Source organism: Pongo pygmaeus, chromosome 12 (assembly GCF_028885625.2).
Source record: "Pongo pygmaeus isolate AG05252 chromosome 12, NHGRI_mPonPyg2-v2.0_pri, whole genome shotgun sequence".
Taxonomy (NCBI): Eukaryota; Metazoa; Chordata; class Mammalia; order Primates; family Hominidae; genus Pongo; species Pongo pygmaeus.
In genome coordinates, this window is record NC_072385.2 from 48,862,161 (window position 1) to 48,883,961 (window position 21,801).

The window sequence follows — 21,801 nt, forward strand, 5'->3', positions numbered from 1 at the left end:
CAGGTCCATTTATAAAGGAAATTAGGTGGGAGACTTGATTCCAGAGGGATCTTGACCTTATTCCCCAGTTTTCTTTATACTGATTTTAAAGCCTATATATTGGTTGAAAATCACTGGGAAAATAGTTGTGGAGAAGATAGGTAGTATTTTAAAGTGTGACTAATGCTAGTTTTGATGGTTTAATAGTTTGGGTACTGTATTATTCTGTTTTATATTGCTACAAAGGAATATCTGAGCCTGGGTAATTTATAAAGAAAAGAGATTTGTTTGGCTTATGATTCTGCAGAACAGATGCATGGTGCTAGCATCTGTTCAGCTTCTGGTGAGGCCTCAGGAACCTTTTACTCATGGCAGAAGGTGAAGGGGGAGTAGGCGTGTCACATGGTGAGAGAGGGAATGAGAGAGGCCAGGATCTTTTCAAGAACCAGCTCTCATGTAAAGGAACAGAGTGAGAATTCACTCATTACCATGGAGAGGGCACTAAGCCATTCATGAAGGATCTGTCCCCATGACCCAAACACCTGCCACCGGGCCGCACCTCCAACACTGGGCATCGCATTTCAACCTGAGATTTGGAGGGGACAAATACCCAGACTACATAAGGTAGTATAAGTCTAATCTATTACATTCTGCCACTGTAGGTATGATTGTACCTACCAAATTTATATTGATATTATCTTCTTCATAAAGATTCTCAGAAGAGATAATTTAAGTCTTTCTTCATTGTTTTTATAGTCATAAAATAACCTTAACTAATAATATACTTTCTCTTATGTCTAAATTTAAAAACCCCCCTGCTTGAATTTAAGCCTTTCCTTTTCATTTCATCGTTTGAAGATACTATTGATTTTGATGGCAAATCATGGAATGAATTTTATACCTATGTTAGTCACTCGAAGTGTTTGGTAATTTAGTTTACCATATTTTAGTCTAACATAGAAACACAATCTAATATTTTTGAATTCTCTTTCGTTAAGGCATTGTGTCCAGATCTGGCACCCTGACTTATGAAGCAGTTCACCAAACAACGCAAGTTGGATTGGGGCAGTCTTTGTGCGTTGGTGAGGAACTTTTGCTAAAATCATTTTTTTGGAGTGTGGTGTCTTCATTGGATGAGTATAATAATAATTATTGATTTTATTATTTGCAAAAGATTTTGATACTCTTATGAAAAGGATGTTATGATCTCAAATTTAATTTACTTAAGTGTAAAGTTGTTCTGTAGTTGTTTCAAGATTCATGGTCCAAGATTTCATTTCTAGGTTGAAGAACTAACATCTTGGGACACGTGGCTCCCGGAGCACCTTGGTGCCTGAAAACATCACTTGGTTTGATTGCTCTGAAGAAATGGTTCCTTATATTAGGACTTTTGTTGTCATTGCCATTGCCATTATGTTCATCAGTGCTTTATAGTTACTGAGTTCTTTGCCATTCATGTCTCATTCTTAAGGGAAGCCTCTCAGGTGCCTCTGAGCTGGAATATTGTACTGTTAGAGCCTTATTGATGAGAAAGTTAAGGTTGAGGAAGGTTCAGTTCCTCAGAACCTCTCTTTTTATCACACTATACTGCCTCCCATTTGAAAAAATAAAAATTACAAGTTTTTACATTTTAAAATAATTTCATTATTTGTTGCCAAAAGCCAAGGCAAATTCCTCCTTTTCATAATAATAAATATTCTTTCAAGTTCTTAGAATACCTGTTAACGTTTTAGAATTATCTTTACCAAAAAATAACATATAGCTCTGGAGCGTTTTTATTAAGATTCAAATTCATAAATTAAATGTTGAAAACATTAATTGAGCATTTCTACATGCAAAGCACAGTCATAAGTGGAAGATACTTTAATGTGACAGAGAATAAGAAAAGGTTTGAAACAGGCTTACCGATTCCTTCTTTTCCAGCTTCAGTTTTGAATTTGTAAATGGAGGATAATAATGCCTGTCTCACAGAGAAGTTGAGAAAATTAGGAAATGACAGATCTAACGTGTGCTAAAGCATAGGACTTGACACGCGGTTGGCACTTAATAAATGCCGGTTCTCTTCTTCCACTCCATTTTTCAGAGATGCAGTGAAAAGTAAGAAATCAATCCTGCCCTCAGTAAGTTTGTAATTTAAAAATAAAAAGTGGCAGCCTGTCTGTAGGGAACATTTACTTTAACCCTGTCCAAGAATTTGTTCTTAAATGTGGTGTGTAGTATGGCTCTGATATGCAGGCTCTGTCATCATCCACTCTGGATCCAGAACAGGAGCGGTCAGGGCACTCACTGTCACTCACTGGCACTTGTGTCTTAAAACTTGTGGGTGATTTACCTGCAGCATACCTCATCAGATAGTTTCTTTACTCAAAGAAATTTGTTAAATGTTTATTCTTTCCTCTGGTGTAACATCAGCATGCAACACAGATACACATTTTCTTAAAATGTTCATTTCTGAGGAGTTATCTGGGAATAATTTTGTGGAACAGAAGAGGCTTGATAAAGGAGCTAAAGCAAAAAGAGGGTTGTCTTCGTTACAGCCCTAGAATATTCCTAGAATATCAGGAACCAACCACCATTTAGCATTTATATAATATTACCAACAGAAATAAATGTAGCATTTTGTGATTTTTTTAATATTAAATGCAAGAGCAATGATACATTTAAAAATATTAGAGAGAAGGGTAAGAAAAATGACAAACTAGTTAAAAACATTTATTGACCTAAATTCCATGGTTCACCCTTAAATTTCCAGCTATTGATATTTTTCAACTTTTTCAGGCATTGGAGGTGATCCTTTTAATGGAACAGATTTTATTGACTGCCTCGAAATCTTTTTGAATGATTCTGCCACAGAAGGCATCGTATTGATTGGTGAAATTGGTGGTAATGCAGAAGAGAATGCTGCAGAATTTTTGAAGCAACATAATTCAGTAAGTTTGGGTTTGGAAAAATGTAGCTCTTTGCTCTTAATATCAGAGGCTTGTTTCAGAAGTTATTTTTATTTTTTCAAAGGTGCCTTTTTTTGAGAAAACATGAAAGATAAAACTTTCTGAGCAGAGCCTTCTATACTGGACACTCAGACAATTCTGTATTATTTCAGGGTTGATTCTCTACTTCTCTATTCTGAACTCTCCTCCCCAGGCATCACCCCACACTTTGTGGTAGGTAAGTTGTTCTCCTGCTGAACAGATACATTCAGGCCATCAGCCCGAGAGCCCCCACTTGACCTGCAGACGTGGTTTTCACCTGTGACCAGTATTCTTTCTCCGGATCTCAGAGGGAAATAAGTGTTTTTTTTCTCTTTTTCAAGGCTGATCTAAAGATCCTATCCCTTGTGCTTTTTTTCAGGATCTGGCTTCCCTCCAGTTTTAGACTTTCCTTGTGGAATGGCACTTCCCTTCAGAGATCAAGTAGAAAAGCTTTACTGTCTATGTCCTAGGGAGGCTTTCCTTGTTGCCTGTCACTTAGAATTAAACGTAAAGGAGTAGTGTTGAGTTATGTCATCATTTCATTTAGCTTGAGGGAGTTAAGCCCTGTTCCTGTGGTGAAAGGAGAGATGGGGGTGCAGTAGTGACTGAAGCAGTTTGGTGGCCACCAGCCTCCACTCAGTGAATTTGTGCTGTGGCCATTGTTGTGTCAGAGAACTGTGGGAGAAAATCAAGCAACTGATTTTCAGAATTTCTCTTACACTGAGGAATGAGTGAAAAATTCTCTTCAGGAGACCAGGCTAGAGAGTGGAGATCACTTTCTCTCTATGCTTATGAAAAAATTCCACCAGTGAATGAATTAAATACCACATAAAATAATACTGGAGAGTTAAAGGAACCAATAATATCATGTACAGGGTGGTTTACACAAAACAAGGCATATTTATTTGTGTTTTAAGGAATTTTCAAGGGCTATTTTGAATATACTTGATTTTCTTTTGTGGTGATTTTAAGCCCTAACTCCCATATTAGATATGACTCAGGTTTACCCTCATTCTCTCATTCTCTTTCCTTACTTTTCATTCATTCTTGAATCCTCAGCAATCAGGCTCCTGTCTGTCACTTAGAAGCTATATGACCTTGGGAATGCTTCTTAATCTCTCGTTGCCTCAGTTTCCTTATTGGAAAAATGATGATATAGTAGTGCCTGCCTCCTAGAGTTATTTTAAGGACTGCGAAGTTTAAATGACTTAGTAACGTATAGCAAAGTAGTGCCCGGCACTTAGTAAGCACTCTTACTGAGCCATTTGCTGCTGTGGAATCTTCTTACTCTCCTGACATTGTGTTTGCACAGAGATCACCAGTGGCCTTGATTCATTCGTCATCCTCTCCATCCTCTTGGTTTCTTTCTGGTTTTCCTCCTCTTTATCATTCCCTGGATCTATTTTCTCTGCCTATTTCTATGGTAGAAACCTGAGAACTAACTTTTATTTCTCTCTTATCCTGTTTCTACTCAGTTACCAAGATCTGTCTCTGAGACATCAGAGGTTTGTCTAGATTCAGAGCCTTGTCTGTGCTTAGTCCATCTACTTTGGTTTGGGTCCTTATCCCATCTCATCTGGACCATCTCAGTGGTTTCCTTCTTGATCTCTCTTATTTTCTCCAACCACCCCCCTTTACTCTTAGGCCATTCTGTTTATGGCCACCCAAATTATCTGCCCTTCTGAAACATGGGTATTGGTGCTGTTTGTCCTTGGTTCACATCAGTCAGTGTTTCCCATGTAATGTTTCCCATTACATGTCAGCTAAAGGGCAGATTTAGCATGGTATTCCAGTCTTTCACATACCATCCAAACCTTCCCTTTTAGATCAGTTTTCCATCTGACATGCCAGTTTTCATTCTCACTTGCCTTTGCTTGTTCCTTCTGCAAGGCATGCTTAATATCTGACTTTCACTCTAAACTGTGTTACGGACTGCAGGGAACTGTTAACCTCAGTGCCCCGCCCAGTCCCCTGGCACAGTAGGCACCAATACAGGTCATGTAAATGGAAGAGTAGATTGTTAAGGATTGGAGTAAAATGTTAGATTCCCTTGTGTTCAGAAAGTTGTATAGTTTGAAATTTAAGTAAAAACTGACTTCTTTAAAAAAAAAAAGTTTCGGTTAATACAGCATTACGCTGTGTTAAATTGAATTTAAAATGTATTTGGGCCCAATTCTGAATCCCTTGGATAGCCTAGTATTTAGTGGGAAAAATGAAACATCATTTTATTTCATTTGGTAACATGTTTCCTATTCCTGGTTAGTTGTTATGAAATTAATTTGTGTTGAGAACCTAATGTGTACAAGATTCTAAGTTAAGCAGTTCAGATGCTGTATTATATAAAATGCCTAGTGTAATACTTGGTGTAAACACTCGATAAACATGATCTGCTGCTGCCTTTCTTGTTATCATTACAATGATAATAATTATTTGCAAACGTTCTGGTGTTTAACTTTTATCCTGATGCTTTGGTAAGTTGTTTTTGTTCTTTCTTTATGAATGAGGAAACTGGTACAGGAAGATTAGTAACTTGCCAATGGTAGGTATACAGCAAACGAACCAGGGGTGAGATTCATACCCAGGTTTGTCTGACTTCTCCATTTCACCATGGAAGGATGAAGAGTCAGATTGAAGGAGTTAAGGACAAAGAGTCATCAGTCTTGGGCATAGGCTCAGACTACACTGATAGCATTCTAACTGGCCTTTCTGTTTTTAGACATACCTCTCATCATTTTTGTGTCCTATTTTCAGACTACACTTCCCCATAGTCTTTTAGTTGTAGTTCTCTCTACCTAAAAAACAAAAAACAAAGAAGCCTCCAGTGGCTCTTTGTTAATGGGACAGATGCAAATTTGTTTGCCATTCTAGGCTCAACAAAGTCTTGATCCTTACTAGTGCAACAATATTCCCACTTTTTGGGGAACAGGGGAGTGGAATCAAATACAAATTAATGCCACTCAAACATGAGATTCTCATATTCTATGTAGATCTTATGAGTGAATGAATAAATAATTTGTGGAGTCTTTTCTTTTTAATTTTATACCATTGGTACTACAGTAGGTGCCAGGCATACCGCAGTTAGTGAAAATATAACCTCTGTGTTCAGGGAATTCATAGTTTAGTAGAAGAACACATGGGGAATAGGTTATAGCCAGTGTGCTGAATTTAACAGTAGAAGGGTGTAAAAGGCACAGCAGGGTCACTGACGAGATGATCAACTATGAGGGCCTTTGTGGGGAGGGTGGGAGGGAGAGACAGAAAAGGCTTATGGGGAAGAGGAAGCTAGAGTCAGATCTTAAAAGTTAAGTAGGAGTTTGCCAAGCATCCAAGGAGGGTGGAGAGCATTCTCAGCAAAGGCACAGAGCTAGAGCATTCTGGGGTTACTGGAAGATAAGGAGGAAGGGAGGAAAGGTGGCAGATGAGGCAGGAGTAAGCAGTGTCTGACCATGTAGCTCCTTGCATGCTGCATCTTAGTGGGAATCAGGGCAGTCAGTCGAACCGGAGTAGCAGTCATTCACTGCCATGTACTGCTCACAGTGCAAAGAAAAAAAAAAGCCAGTTTCACTTATGAGTGTCCCTGATGAAGCAATACAAATTATTAATTTTATTAAATTATGATCCTGGAGTCAGTATTTTGTGATAAAATGGGAAGTAAAGCACTGTCACAATTGAGTTGTGAGCTGAACTAGCTGCCCTTTTCGTGGGACACCAATTTTACTTGAAAGAATGACTGGCAGATGAACTGGTAATTCAGACAGATCTCTTCTCAATAATGAACAAAGTAAACCTGCTGTGTCAAAGAAAACAGTTGATAGTATTTGTTGCTAATAATAACATTTGAACTTTCAAGTGAATATTTAAAATTTTGGAAAATTTGCATCTGCAACTGTGAGCTTGACAGCTTCCTCCTACCTAGAGGCTTTTCTAATGAGCTTGATGGTGATACTGATAACTGATCTGTTGTTATTAAATGATGAAACATGTCAGCATTTGGAAGATCTGCATAACTCAATGAACCTATACATATTTCCTAACTGAGGAATGCATGTTACAAAATCACTGTGGTTAAAAGATCACTCAAAGTGCAAGACAGATTAATGAGTTTTAAATTAACAAGGGACAGAAAGTTCACTGCTATGGTTTCAGATTCCAACATTGCACCTAACCTTTAAGAAATTACCACTTGAGAGATTTGGGTAGTATCAAAGAACCATACTCCCAATTATCTGTAAGGCAGCCAATTAAAATACTTCTCCCTTTTCCAGTTACATATCTGTGCGAGGCTGGATTTTCCTTTTATACTTCAGCTTAAATAACATACTGCAACAGATTGAATGCAAAAGCATTTATCAGAATCCATTTGTCTTTCATTAAGTTAACCATTCAAGAGTTGAAAATATAAGTGGTAAAATAACGCAACTCTTCTCACTAGAATGGTTTTTAAAGTGTTAAAATGTTATTTTTAAGTGAATTAACATATTTATAAAATTTGTTTTAATTTCTAATATACTAAATATCATTAGACATAATACATGTCAACAAAAGCTCTTTGAGATCTTCAATAATTCTTTTAAGTATAAGGGATCCCTAGACCAAATGATTTGAGAACTGCTGGTCTAGGGGAAGATGATGGCACCTAAGTGAAGGCTCTCAGGTTCCACTCGTGCTCAAGTTCTGCCTTCTCCACGCCTCTCTGTTTTACCTGGTTCCTTATTATCTCTGGACTTCTGTTATGAACATGATATTACCATTAATTGTGAAACTTAATCATATATTCATATATTAGTTTATGGTATCTCTTTTTTTTTTTTAAGACAGAGTCTTGCTCCATCGCCAGGCTGGAGTGCGGTGGCACGATCTCAGCTCACTGCAACCTCCGCCTCCCGGGTTCAAGCGATTCTCCTGCCTCAGCCTCCCGAGTAGCTGGGACTACAGGCGCGAGCCACCATGCCCAGCTAATTTTTGTATTTTTAGTAGAGATGGGGTTTCACCATGTTGGCCAGGATGGTCTCGATCTCTTGACCTCATGATCTGCCCGCCTCGGCCTCCCAAAGTGCTGGGATTACAGGCCTGAGCCACCATGCCTGGCCTATGGTATCTCTTAATGGATTGAGGTATATACATATTTTATATTATTTCTTCAACTACTTTGCATGTCTAGAGTACAGAAATTTTTATATTTTCTTTGTATGGGTTTTTTTTTTTTAAACCTCAGAATCTAGTATATAGAGATTGTACATTAGAATGGATTTTTGCTGAATAAAACCAATTCTCATCTTCCCTCTTAGACACAGAATTCCAGAGTGGAAAGGGCTTTTGGGCACCAATCTAGTTTGGCCATTTCATTTCATAGATGAGGAAGCAGAAGTCTGGTTCTCAAGAAGCCTTGTCCAAGGTCATGCAGCTTTTGTTACTAGGAAATTAAGTCCTAGGTCCTTTCCAGTATACTTCCCACCTCATCTTTTTCTTTTAGCACATTTATTAAGGGTGAACTGATAATGAATTAAGGCATAATATTAGGTTGAAGTAAAGCAACCCAGTCTTGTGCCTTAAATTATTATTATCGCAAATCATATTTTCCAGTATGCTCTTTTACTTTTCAAATGATAGAGTCACATGTGTATTTGTGAAGTGGAAGTTTTATATTGAACAGATATGGACATTGGCACAGTGTTGTATTCCTGAGTTTGTATGGAAAGTTAATTCAAAGGAGAATGCAGTGGTTTCAATCATGGTTTAATATTTGTGTTGGTTTTGCTAAGATGAATGGTGAGCTTTCCCCTGCCCTAGCCATTTACCATTTACCAGCAGAGTCATGAATTTGAGGTCCCATTTTGATTGACTTCTTCATTAGAGCATTTAAAATATTACTTTCTTTCCAGGGTCCAAATTCCAAGCCTGTAGTGTCCTTCATTGCTGGTTTAACTGCTCCTCCTGGGAGGAGAATGGGTCATGCCGGGGCAATTATTGCTGGAGGAAAAGGTGGCGCTAAAGAGAAGATCTCTGCCCTTCAGAGTGCAGGAGTTGTGGTCAGTATGTCTCCTGCACAGCTGGGAACCACGATCTACAAGGTGAGCTCCAACAGTGGCCCAGGTGCTCTGAGGTTGCAGGCTTTCTCTGTGTGTGGCCACACTGGGTACCTGGAAATCATGGCCTTTTCTTCTGGGACTTAATTGGTTTTCTGATGTGCAGCTTAATAGTTTGTATCAACTTTATTAATGTCCTAGTGCCCTAATTAGGCATGATCAGGAATAATGTTCTTATTTTAAAGCTTTCTTCTTTAAACATTGGGATTTTTATTTTTGTTAGTGGCAAGATACAACATACACAAAAAGCATCTTGAAGATCATAAGTGTCATGATTTCCATTTTGAGGGTTTGGAAGGTAGCTGTGCAGAGAACTGCTTTATGCTTTGTTACTTGTTTTTTCCTTTGGGATATAGCCACCCTGACCCCATGGGTTTCTGTTTCTAGGGAGAGGAGATTGGAGGCTGAGTAACAAGAAATGGGAACTGGATGAAGAAGGAGTTGGGGTGGAGGGAGATCTAAAGAGGATGGGGAGACTGACCCTGGCTATGTTGTGATACCATTGTTAACCATTTTTTTGGTTTGTTTTTGTTTTTTTTTGTTTGTTTGTTTTGCTTTTCCTTTTTTAATAGGACATTATGGGTTAAAATATTCTAAGTAATTTGATGTCTTTTATAATCTCTTTGCACTGATTTTCAGCTTGTCTCTTTGAGTGATCATTTAAGGCTCTCTCTCCCTCATTATTTTTATGATGGTATACCCCTGCCACACACACACAAAAAGCAAAAAACAACAAAAATTCTCCTCTTAAGCATGCTGAAAATAGGTACCAGTTGGTTTCCTAGAAGGGAACAGCATTCAGACAGAATTTCAAAATCCTGATTTGGTGGTCTTCTTTGCCCTTGTCTTAGGGATAAATAAAGTGGACTCCTTTTTTTATTGAATCTTTGCATGATCCTGCTCTTGGAATATAACACTATGTGCCAAAGTGTTTGAAAGAAATCTAGGTGCTTAGTGAGAGTGAGAAATAATTTTATTTGAAGGTGGGAGTAAGGAGAAAAGCAAATGCTTAAATTCACATTGGAGATGTGTGTTACCATTTTCTTCCAGTAAGTGGCAGCAGGGATCTACACATTTTATCCTAATTGTTACAATCTAGAAAAATATGATTTTTGGTATTGTTTCCTTAAACACTACTTTGCTTAAGATATTTGTTTGTTTCAGGTATTTCTAAGGTTCTTGACATTTTGTTCAAATCCTTGTAACGATCTGTCTTTAGCTTTATTCTCTGAGAAACTGAGCAAACCTGTTTCCATTGCCTTATTAGAAGGGTTCATGTATATAGCACTACAGAAGCACAATGAAGTTTCTCAGCTCCTAAAATTATTGTTATTATACTGCTGTGAAAAAATAAATATTATTCGAAACCTCCCTCTCTGCTTCTGGATTTAGGAAATATAAAGTTGAAGCTCTGCATCTGTTTCGTGAAATTCAAGCTGACACAGACTGATTTTGAAAGCTGTTATTCTGTGTTCAAACGCCCTCATCCTGGTACATTTTTCTTCTGTAATTTGGTTGTTCAGGGGATCCTAAAGATAATAGGTTTCAAAATCATTTTGACCATAAATGTAATTTGGATCTTTTATCTTTATTCATTCCATCTCTCTTCTCTCTCTCTTCTGTTTCTGAAGGAATTTGAAAAGAGGAAGATGCTATGAAAGAAAAAAAAAATTCCTAAAACTGTGGAATGGATCACGTAGACATGTAACCCAGCAGCAGTTTGCTTCTGTTGTCCACTGATTAATCAGCCTATGTGCCTGACACTGGTCTTGCAGTACAACTGGAAGCCAAAACAAGGTGGAAGATGTCCTGAATTAAGATGTTTTCAGCTCATTGTATTACAGAGACAGCCAATAAATCTACCATTTGATTTCAATATGGTTTTGGAGGCTTATTATTGTTCCAGTGTGAAGGATGAGGAGAGTGGGAGAAATGGAGGTGTATTTATATGTCTGTATGTTTTAATGTGTTCTTTTTGTTTGTTTGTTTGTTTTTTTTTTGGAGACAGAGTCTTGTTCTGTCGCCCAGGCTGGAGTGCAGTAGTGTGATCTTGGCTCACTGCAACCTCCGCTTCCTGGGGTTCAAGCAGTTCTCTCTGCCTCAGCTTCCCAAGTAGCCGGGATTACAGGCACCTGCCACCACACCCGGCTAATTTTTTTTTTTTTTGTATTTTTAGTAGAGATGGGGTTTCACCAAGTTGGCCAGGCTGGTCTTGAACTCCTGACCTTGTGATCCACCCGCCTCAGCCTCCCAAAGTGCTGGGATTACAGGCGTGAGCCACCGCGCTGGGCCTTTAATGGGTTCTTTAGAGAACATTGTAACCTAAACCTCTGGGAGAATGAGGCTGTAACAGTGTCAATGTGGCATTTGTCTATCTTAGACATAGAATGACTTCAGGTATCTTTTGAATTATAGTTTTCTCATGTATGTATATATCTCCATCATGCAGGGTAGTTCAAAGGGTTGGAGATGATGCATGAAGTCCCTGGCATGTAATAAGGCAACTTAATTGTCATCAGTGCCTCTATCATCACTGCCATCCCTACCACACCATCATCATTATCATCATCAGGATTAGAGGCAGAAGCTCATTTATATTTCAGTTTCTGCCTCATTGGGAAATGGAGAATATTCACCAATGCCATGCTTTTCTGTGGTTCTGCAGAGGGCCCATCCAGAGCCCACATTCTTTGTTTGAGGTTTAAGACATTTCACTGCAAGAAAACTGGAAAGCTGTTAGCCATCCTATTTCGTGTTTAAAAGAACTTCTTAACAAGAAGTAATCCCAGTGGGTAATTCCCACTAAACAAGACAGAGGTGGTGCCTGTCATCAGGAACTTACATTCTGGAACAAAATATTATCAGATAGTGTAACTGTCCTGAAGGACACAAATAAGAGCTTCAAAAAATATATATATATTAGGGAGAAGCCCCTGAAGAAACGCAGACGGGAATTCTCCCTGGGGAGGGGACGTGAGTTGGGACCTGAGGACTGAGAAGGTACCAGCCATGCAAAAAGGGAGTGTAAACACTCAGCTAAGGGAACAGCCTGTGCAAAGTCAGGGAGGGGGAAGGGCTCATTTTGAGGAGGTGAAGGAATACTGGGTGGTTTGAGATGGGTTTGGGGAAGTTTGATGGGCCTGAGGAAATGTGTTTTGGGAGCTCGCATGACCATGCCCAGGCTGCTGCTGAGATCACAAAAAGCAGGTGTTAAGTGTCACAGACCAAGGAATTCTGCCCAGACCAAGGGACACATGGTGATTGACTTTCAGATCAAGTAGACTTTAGTTTCTGCTTGTTTCCTCAGCTTGAAAATGTGGATAATGGCTTCCATGCCAGAGGGAACTTGGGTATATGTTATGTGGCGTGTGAGGGTGCTCATCACAGGGCAGGCTTGGCTAGGGCTTGGCATTTCTCCGTAAACTTGAGTGTACCCTGCTGTTGTGCTTAGGACGCCCAGGGTGACACTACTGGCCCAGGAAGGAAGGCTTTCCTCCTTCCTCTAAACCAAGGACCCTACAGGGAAAATGTCTTGGTTGAACTCACTGGGGCTTTGTGACAGGGACACAACTCAGATGATAGGTAGGTGACCTGTCTTAGCTCAGACTCTTATAACAAAATACCATAAACCAGATGGCTTAAACGTTTATTTCTCACAGTTCCAGAGGCTGGGAAGTCCACTATCAGGGTCCAGCAGGGTTGGGTTCTTGGTAAGAGTCTCACCCTGGTCTGCAGACAGCAATGTTGTATCCTCACAAGGTGGAAAGAGCTAGCTAGATTGCTGGTCATTTATAAGGGCATTAATCCCATTCAGGAGGGCTCCACCCTCATGATTTAATTACATCCTAAAAACCCCACCTCACAATACCATCACATTCTGATTAGGGTTTCAACACGCAAATTTGAGGGGACATAAACATTCAGTCCACTGCATGACCCTAACAGGAAGCATCCTTTTCAGGGTCCACCCTGACCCAGGACTGCTCTGGGATTGCCTCAGCACCCTGCCCTGTCCTGTGAGCATGTGTCCCAAGACTACATCTCTCTTTTCACTCCTCTGCTCCTGTTGCCTAAACCAGGGAGCTCAGTGTCCCCATGACTCTTTCATCTTCTTCCACCACCACCTCCATCTTCCCATTCCCTTTCATCTTCCTTTTCCCACCCACCCTCTCCACTCCTCCTAGGATCCTGTGAGGCCACCTTCTCCCAACCACCTCTCTCACCTCTCTTCCCTCCTACAACACCATCACTACCTCTGATCTGAGAGCTCAGACAGCAGTGGTTGGAATTTTAGGTTCTGGTGTTTCCTATTTCAGTTTTATTAACAAAAAAAGTGAAAGGGCTATTCACAGCTCCAGCAAATTTGAAAAACTTTGGTTATGCAAACTTTAAAACATTTACAAAAGAATTGTGATAGCATAATGTACTCCCATCACCTAGCTTTGTACCCATCACCTAGCTTTGAAAATTATCGACATTCTATCATTATTGTATGATCGGTAAGTAATCTCCAACCAACGTCCCATAGTGGTGATGTTGTTAGAAGAGTTCTTTTGTTAAGGTAAATTTTACATACTTTGAAATGCATAAATCTCAGCCACATACATTAGAGAAATGGATGAACCCATGTAACCACATCTTCCTCGTAATATAGACCATTTCATTATCTCAGAAAGTTCCATCATATCCTACCTAATTGCATCCTCTCTATAGGTTACCTGTATTGTTTTTCACCTGAAATTAGTTGTTTTGTCTCTTTTGGAAATATATAGGAAGGGAATCATATAGTATGTCGTCTTTTAGGTCTGGCTTCTTTCACTCAGCATAATATCTGTGATGTTCACCCATGTCATTGTGTAAGTAGTTCATTCCTTTTTATTGCTGAGTACTGTTCCATTGTGTGGATACTCCACATTATGTCTATCCATTCTCCAGTTGTTGGCTTTTTTGTTGTTTCCAGCTTTTGGCTGTTAGTAAATAAAGGTGCCATGATCCTTGTGTGTAAATCTTTTTGTGAACATTCATTTTTTTTTCTTCTTGTAGACATATGGAGGAATAGAATAGCTAGATGTAATTGCATGTGTATATTTAACTGTCTTTTTTCCAAAGTGATTGTGCTGTTCATATTCTATCCCAAGAAAATATGAGTGTCTGTTTTTCCCTACCTTCTCTGAGATTTGGTATTTTTGTTCTTGTTAATTTCATTCTAGTGGGGATGTCAGTGGTATCTCATGCTTAAATTAGTATTTCCCTGAATAATAATTGTGGTGAGAGGCTGAGAGCTTTTTTTTTTTTTTTAGAGATGGAGTCTTGCTGTGTTGCCCAGGCTGGTCTCAAACTTCTGGCCTCAAGCCGCCCTTCCACCTCAGCCTCCCAAGTTGCTGGGATTTAAGCCATCAGGTCCAGCCTAAAGTTGAGCACTTTCAAGTGTGCTTTTTGGTCTTTGGTATTTTTTTCCTTGAGAAGTGCCTTTGCCTATCTTTTATTTCTTTGTCTTTTTAGGACTGAAGTTCCAACAATTCTTCCTATATTCTGAATACAAAACCTTTCTCAGATCTATATTTTAAGAACATTTTCTCACAATCTATGCCTTGCCCCATTCATTTTCTTACTGGTGTCTTTTGATGAACTAAGATTTTAAATTTTGATAAAGAGCAACTTATCATTTTTTTTCTTTTTTGCTTACTGCTTTCTCATCCTAAGAAATGTTTTTCTACCCCAAGTTCATGACGCTATTCTGCTTTCTTGTAAAACCTATATTATTCATTATTTAGTTCTCATATCAACTTTGAATTAATTTTTGTTTATTGAGTGAAGTAGAGGTCTAGATTGAGTTCTTTCCTTATGGATATTCAAGTGGGTCTGGCAATATCTGTTGAAAAATCTGATCTTTGGCCATTAACTGCTTTCATTTATAGTAGAAAGGTCAATTGACCATGTATGTATGGGTCTGTTTCTGGACTGTGTTAGGCCTTTTGTAATTTAATATAAATTTTAGAATACGTTAGTCAATTTCTATGGAATTATGATTGTGATTGAGTTGAATTCTGTATATTATTTTGAGAAAAATGTTTATTTAACAATAGTTTTCCGTGTTCTTTTTTGCTGCAGAAATACACAAATATGCATTGATTTTTACATTGAATCTAAAGCTTTGCTAATTGCATTTATTAGATCTAATAGTTTTAAAAATTAGATTCCTTAGGGTATTTTTTATATAGAAATTCGTCATCTATGAATAGGGTAAGTTTTACTTATTTTCCAATCTCCATGCCTGTTTTGAAGATTGCTAGAAGTTGCTAGCTTAAAGATGTTCATAGATGTCCTTTAACATGTGAGGTAAATCTCCCTTCATTCTACATTAGCTAAATGTCCTTGTTATTGTTGTGGGGCTTTTTTGTTGTTGTTTCCTTTTCTTTTTCTTTTCCTTTTTTATGGGGAGGGGGTTTCACTATGCTGCCCAGGCTAGTCCCAAACTCCTGGTTCAAGTGATCCTCCTACCTTGGCCTCCGAAAGTACAGGCATGAGCCACTATGCCCAGCCTTGTTTATTTTTAAAATCATGAACGGCTGATGAATTTTTTCCAGTGATTTTTCTGAGTCTATTGAGATGACCATGTATAGTTTTTACTTTATTTTGTTAATATGGTCAATTTAAATGTTTGATTTTTAAATGTTAGCTTGTATTCCTGTTTGTAATTGCCACTTGGTCATGATCTTATCCTTGTCATACATTGATGGATCAACTTGCTAATAGTTTGTTAAGAATTTTTATGAACATGATCATGAGGGGTATTGATCTTTATTTTCTTGTAATAAATTTCATACACGTCCTTGCCAAGTTCGGTATCAGGGTTATATTGGCTTTATACAATAATTTGGGAAGTGTTCTTTTTTCTTCTGCTTTCTGAAAGAGTTGGTGTAAGGTTGATAGTTTCTTCCTTAGATTTAATAGAATTCACTAGTAAAACCATCTGAGCTTGAAATTTACTTTGTGAAAGCTTTTGATTATAAATTCAATTTCTTTGATAGATAAAGGGCCTTTCAGATTTCCTATTTGACCTTGTACCAATTTTTGTTTTTTTCTACCTACTGCTTATTGGAGAAGGCCTTTAAGTGAAAAGCTACAAACTCAGAAATCTCACCCATTGTGGTCCCCCCTTCACAGGTAATCTCCTTCACTGTCTGCATGATTTGGTCACTCCACAATGCTTTCAGGTAATTGTTGTCTTATAAATAATTTGTCCAGATTTAATAATTGCTATCTGCAGGAAGGTTAAGGATGGATCAAGCTATTCCATCATTTGCCAGAAGCTGGAACTCTATTGCATCTTTTAACAGAAATGAAAAGCCCCTCTTCTTGGCCAGCACTGCTACTCCCCTGGAATGAGTAGCAGTGAACAAGGCAAGGCACGTCATTCTCACATGTAATCAGATTTTTCAAGTTATTTCACTGAGGGTGTCAGATTTCACCCTGTCCTGTGAAAGTCACATGCAATAGCTTTCAGATATATCCACATCATGGGTGAAGTCCAAGACTAATATTTTAATAGATTTCTGTAGTCTAAAGCTCTCTTGGTCACTTCTTGTCTGGTGTTATATTGCCACTGCTTTACTGCTTTGAATATCTCACACATTTTCCATCTCCCTAGGTCTACACCTCCCCCCCGCAGAATGTAGCCCCTTCTTGAATTCTCCACAACCCATTTGAGAAGCTTGGTTTGTGGTCGAGTTTTGTCAAGAGAAGCAGCAGGGTGTGCTCAAGCTGGGAGTATCAGTCATACCTTTCTTGAGTCATACCAAGGCCACAGAGAGATCCTTTCCAGGAACTCTTCTCCTGTAGCTCCTGTTGCAAGCCTTCTCCTGTCTCAGGCTCCCCAAGCTCCCCTGCCACAGCTCTGCATCTCCATGCTGCTCCAATGCCAGCCATTTCCAACTCTGAAAATCACTTTTATTTCCTCGGTAGAGCCTTTAGCACTTACTGCGTCTTTGCCCCAGCATGTCCCAGCTTTTGAAGACATCCTGATCTTCAAAATCAAACACATTAACACTCAACAATCACAATTACAGGTGTCCCCCTGGGGGGACAAAAATACAAAATACAGTACAAAATCGGACTCTCTTTTTATCCTGTTTCCCCAGACTCCAACCTGTAATCTGGCTGATTCCAGTTCAGTGTTACATTCCAACACCAATTCACTGACACCAATTAGGTGTTCTACAGTTCAATTCAATACTGACACTAACTACCCGAAGTTAACACAGACTTCATGGGTTAAGGGGCTCAGCCCCACAAGGCTGTTCCCACTTCCAATACCAGCCAAAAGTCCTGGTCGTGCCTTTGCCACCCACACTTTTGTCTTATTTGGTTATGAATCTGGGGCTTCCCATAATCCCCTTAAGATTCAATAATTTGCTAGGATAATTCAGAGCTCTCTGAAGCCACCACACTTATGATGGTTAGTTTTATCATAAAGAATACAACTCGAACAGCCAAATGAAAGAGAAAGGCAAGGTCAGGAGGACCTTCTGTCTCTGCAGAGTTGAGGTGTACCATCCTCCTGGTACACAGTGTTGGTGCTGAGATAGTAGACAGGAGCTGAGATATTTTCCAAGAAAAAATAACACTGAGTGGTAAAATAGGTTTAACTGGAAATGATTATCATTTTTGGCCCCAGATCCCTTTTCAAATTCAATGAATGCTATGGACTCTTTGCCCAGAAATGCATACCCTTGCACATGTTGGGCATTAGGGTTAGATCCCTTGACTTAAAGCTCTTCCCTGAGCCATGTGTATCATAATATTCAGCTCCTGGAGAAGGAAAGACTAAATCTTACATGGGAATTACAGGATTCATTGTGTCCCTCATCCTTGAAGCTAGTCTATCCTATCAGGCAATTTATACCTGCTGCTAGAAAGGTGAGGATAATTTCCCATTGTCAATCCTTTTGGCAGCACTTTTGCTTGTTTCTGACTGGGTGTGTTTGGTCCTATCTTTTCTAGGTTCTGGCCTTCTGGCTTTGCGTCTCCTACTTTGATTCCTGGTCTGACTCTTGGACTGGACATTAGGACCTATTCTCCCATGTATTTGAAAGTTGGCTTTCCTAAGTGGATTTTGGCTTGGGTGACCCTTTAGTTTTCACCACCCTGAATTTGTCCCTGGTAGGTATCCCATGGCACACCCAAAGGTGAAGCTCCCTGGGATCAGCAACAGTGAGACATCATTACCGTCTTTAGACCTGAATTGTCAAGGGATGGGAACTATTCCTAAAGCTGATGAGAGGCCTCAGGCAAAAGCTGTGGCCCTGTGTAGAGGAAAGCAACCACTACCCAAGCCAAACCTGACATGGAGGGGTGAAGGGAATAAAGGCCTCACACCTCTCAGAGCTCCTGTCAGTAGGAGGATTGGCTGAACTCAACTGGAAGGCAGAGAGAGGGCAAGTGCCGATCATGCCATGCAGAGAGCAGTCTTCTGGGGGTACATGGCAGGGCAGAGAAGGGTGGAAAATGGATCCAGAGGGCTGACTGGAGAAATCCCAATTGCAAGTCATCTACCCTGACTTTCACACTTGGCCAACATCATGGCCAGTGTAGCAGCAGGTCCCTTTTTGGGGGAATCCGGGGAGAAACTAGATGTTAGATACTGTGGGAGGTTAGCGTGGGGCACATTTGGGACAATACCTGATGCCTCCATGGAAGTTCTTGGTGGAATTTGGCATTACACCCTATACTAAGGCGTATTCTTCAGGAAAAAAAAAATGTTAATATTTGGTGTGCTCTCAGAAGGTAAAAGGGCATTTGCAGGGAAGTATACCATGGTATTAGGTTTCTTGAGTGACCCATGAGACAAGTAAAGATAGCTTTAGGACTGTTCAGGAAGTGAGGGTTGCAGCTGCAGGTAAGCACCCTGGAGCCCAGGAGGTGAAGGGCCTGGGACCTGAGAGGGGAGAGGTCAGGAGGCTGGACCAATGCAGTATCCCTGGAGAGTCCAGGACTCACACTGTATAGTTGCCCAGAGTCCTGATGGTAATTGTGCGGTTGTAAGTTTTTTGGTCCTAGGCTGCTCTCTGATTGGGTTTTCTTTTTCTTTTTCTTTTAGTTTTTATTTTCTTTTATTATGTTTTGAATTTTTTTTTCCTTCAACTTTTATTTGAAGTTCTATGGTACATGTACAGGATGTGCAGGTTTGTTACATAGGTAAACATATGTCATGGCGGTTTGCTGCACAGATCAACCCATTACCTAGGTATTAAGTCCAGAATCCATTAGCTATTCTTCCTGATGCTCTCCCTTCCTGCCACCCAAGGAGAGGCCCCAGTGGATGCTGTTCCCCTCCATGTGTCCATGTGTTCTCATTGTTCAGCTCTCAAAGTGTTTCTCCTAAGGTCACCTGGTAGGGAGCATTTTGGCCAGAGCAAGGCAGACAGGATGGGACTTCTCCCTGAGGCTCACAGGCAGGTAGCACTGGCTAAGGACACAGTTCTCTTTCTGTGGTTTCTATGTGGTCTGTCTTTGTCTTTTATTTCCTGGATGACAGAGAGGGACTGTAACTACGAAGACCTCTAAAGATTGACCTAGCCTTATTTTCCAGATAGGAGAGCTGAGATTCATGGAGATAAAGCCTGAAATCAAAAGTGAGTTGGTGACAAACAGAAATTTGAACCAGAGTTGCCTCTCCTGGCTCCCAGACCTGTGCCTCCCTCACTTTGGTGAGGGGCTGCAGAGGGCATATGAGCCAGTCAAAGTGGTTCAGAGGTGAAAGGGTGTGGGGGCTCAGTCAGGATGGTGGGAGAAATTGTAAAATTATAGGAAATAAACACAAACCGTCTTGGAAGGCCTGGGAGTTTGCATAAAGTGTTGGCTGAAGGCAGCTGAATTCTCTTAAACGCTTAGGGCGTAGAGACATGGGAATATAGAGTGGTTTATCTAAATAACTTGTTTACTCATGTGGTCCTAAAACTAACCTTTGATCATTCATAGGCAGGATGGCACTCTTAGGGGAAGGCAACCAAGTTGATTACCCTCTAATGGTGTTGACTCAAAGCCTTTGTCATTTAATGTGTGCTAAATAAATACCAGCAGGGTCAGCGAGTGAGGGCAGTGGCTGCAACTCTTTACAGCACTCTCCTTGGAGTCTGTAAGTGGCCCGGATGCTCAGCCAGACTGACAAGCATAATATCTGTGTCAATGTATGTTATTCATCTGCCGTTGGGTCAGGGTCTGTGGGACAGACCCCTGAAAAGGGGAGGAGCTCAGAATAGGCAGCATTTTTAGGGACGTCGTAAGCCGCAGAAAGTTATTCAAACAGTGTGAATTATGCTTGTGACCTACTCTCTTTGAATTTTACATATTCTAGAAGTGGAATAGGTGAGATGGGGGGTGCAGGCAGAATGTGGTCTGTGACCATGTGATGGCGTCAAACCAAAGGGCTGGGCAGGAGTCAGGACCTTGCCTTTGGCTTCAGGTGCTCAGCGCTCAACTCTTCTCACTAATGAGCTGACCACAGACAATTGAGATAGACGATGCAAGAGGGTTGTGGTAGCTTTAGGAAAGGCCACTGGAAAAGGAGTGGCAGTTCCACATCAGTTTCACTTCATCAAGAATTCCATCAAAGCTCTTCAGGGCTGTGCACCTCTGGTGTCAGCTCTGTCCTATCTGGAACTGAGATTTGAAATTGCTCATGATTAAAAGCCTGGTTGGTTATGCTGTAACCCTAGGGAAAATTGAGCTGATAATGTAAAGGTCAGTACTCATAACTTTTATTCAGATAAAGGAGTTCTACCTTTTAATAACTTTTTAGATCATTAGTATTCTGATATTATGGAAAGTAAGGCATCTTCATAATGGCTGAATTAATGACGTTTCAATATTTGAGAACTTTAATTTCAAAACAGGGTAGGGAAGGCCTCTGCAATACTATCTGGTTTGTTTCTGGCAATTCCTAGCAGCTGGGGAAGGTTAAGCAGTGGCTCAGAAAAGAGTATGTGTCCTCCAACAAGGCATCTTCTGGTGACAGGTTTCCAGTGATGGGATGAAGTGAAGGAGGTACCCACAGGAGAGTCATCCTCAAATATCATCCAAGTCTGGTGTTACATTGTTGGCCAAACCCTAACACAAACCATGTATGTTTTGTCCTTCCCTTGACCACCTCAACTGCTTAAAATCCATCTTCTTATAAGTCTATACTTTAACCCAAATACCCCCCCTCCTTTCCATCAATATTTTCCAACCCCAATGTCCACCCAAAAGCTCTTAGGGATTATGATTGGTATTTGAATTCCTGTGACCCAAATTATCTGTGCTCCTCATGGTGTTCAGCTGGGCCTGCAATTTATATTTCCTACATCTACCTGTCTTGTACTTCCAAAGCAGACTATGTTTCTCAAGGTAAGAGCCTGCATTTTATGTTTCTGTGTGTCTCTCAGAGTCATGCCCTATACCTATGTGGTGTTCAATAAATGTTAAAGAATAAATGGTACTTTTTAGACCCAACTCTGCAGGCTCAAAGGAATTGTTTTATGCACAAAGTTAAGAAATAAATAGCCAAACTCCAGCAAAATCACTTTCTTTTGCATTCTTCATTTTGATGAAGTCTCTAAGGTGTGGTTTTCTAGATTCTTTATGGCCCTAATATATTCCAAATTACCTTATATTTCTGTTTTATCTAAAAATAGGAGGTGACATGTAAGGATACAGAGCCCCGGTCACCTAGAGTCATGTACCAAAATCTGTCAGAGTAATCTCAAAGACAGATCACACCAGAGCGT

At 39.9% G+C, this 21,801-nt stretch overlaps 1 protein-coding gene across 1 annotated transcript in view; it reads left to right on the forward strand.

Moving 5' to 3' along the window:
* SUCLG1 (succinate-CoA ligase GDP/ADP-forming subunit alpha) overlaps positions 1-10,910 on the forward strand; it is a 36,339-nt gene extending 25,429 nt beyond the window's left edge. The window contains exons 6-9 of the mRNA XM_054474949.1: positions 978-1,061; positions 2,758-2,909; positions 8,831-9,019; positions 10,666-10,910. Of these exons, the coding sequence (XP_054330924.1) occupies positions 978-1,061; positions 2,758-2,909; positions 8,831-9,019; positions 10,666-10,692 (452 nt within the window). The 3' untranslated portion in view covers positions 10,693-10,910. The remainder of the gene's footprint in view (positions 1-977; positions 1,062-2,757; positions 2,910-8,830; positions 9,020-10,665) is intronic.
* Positions 10,911-21,801: the final 10,891 nt, after the last annotated feature.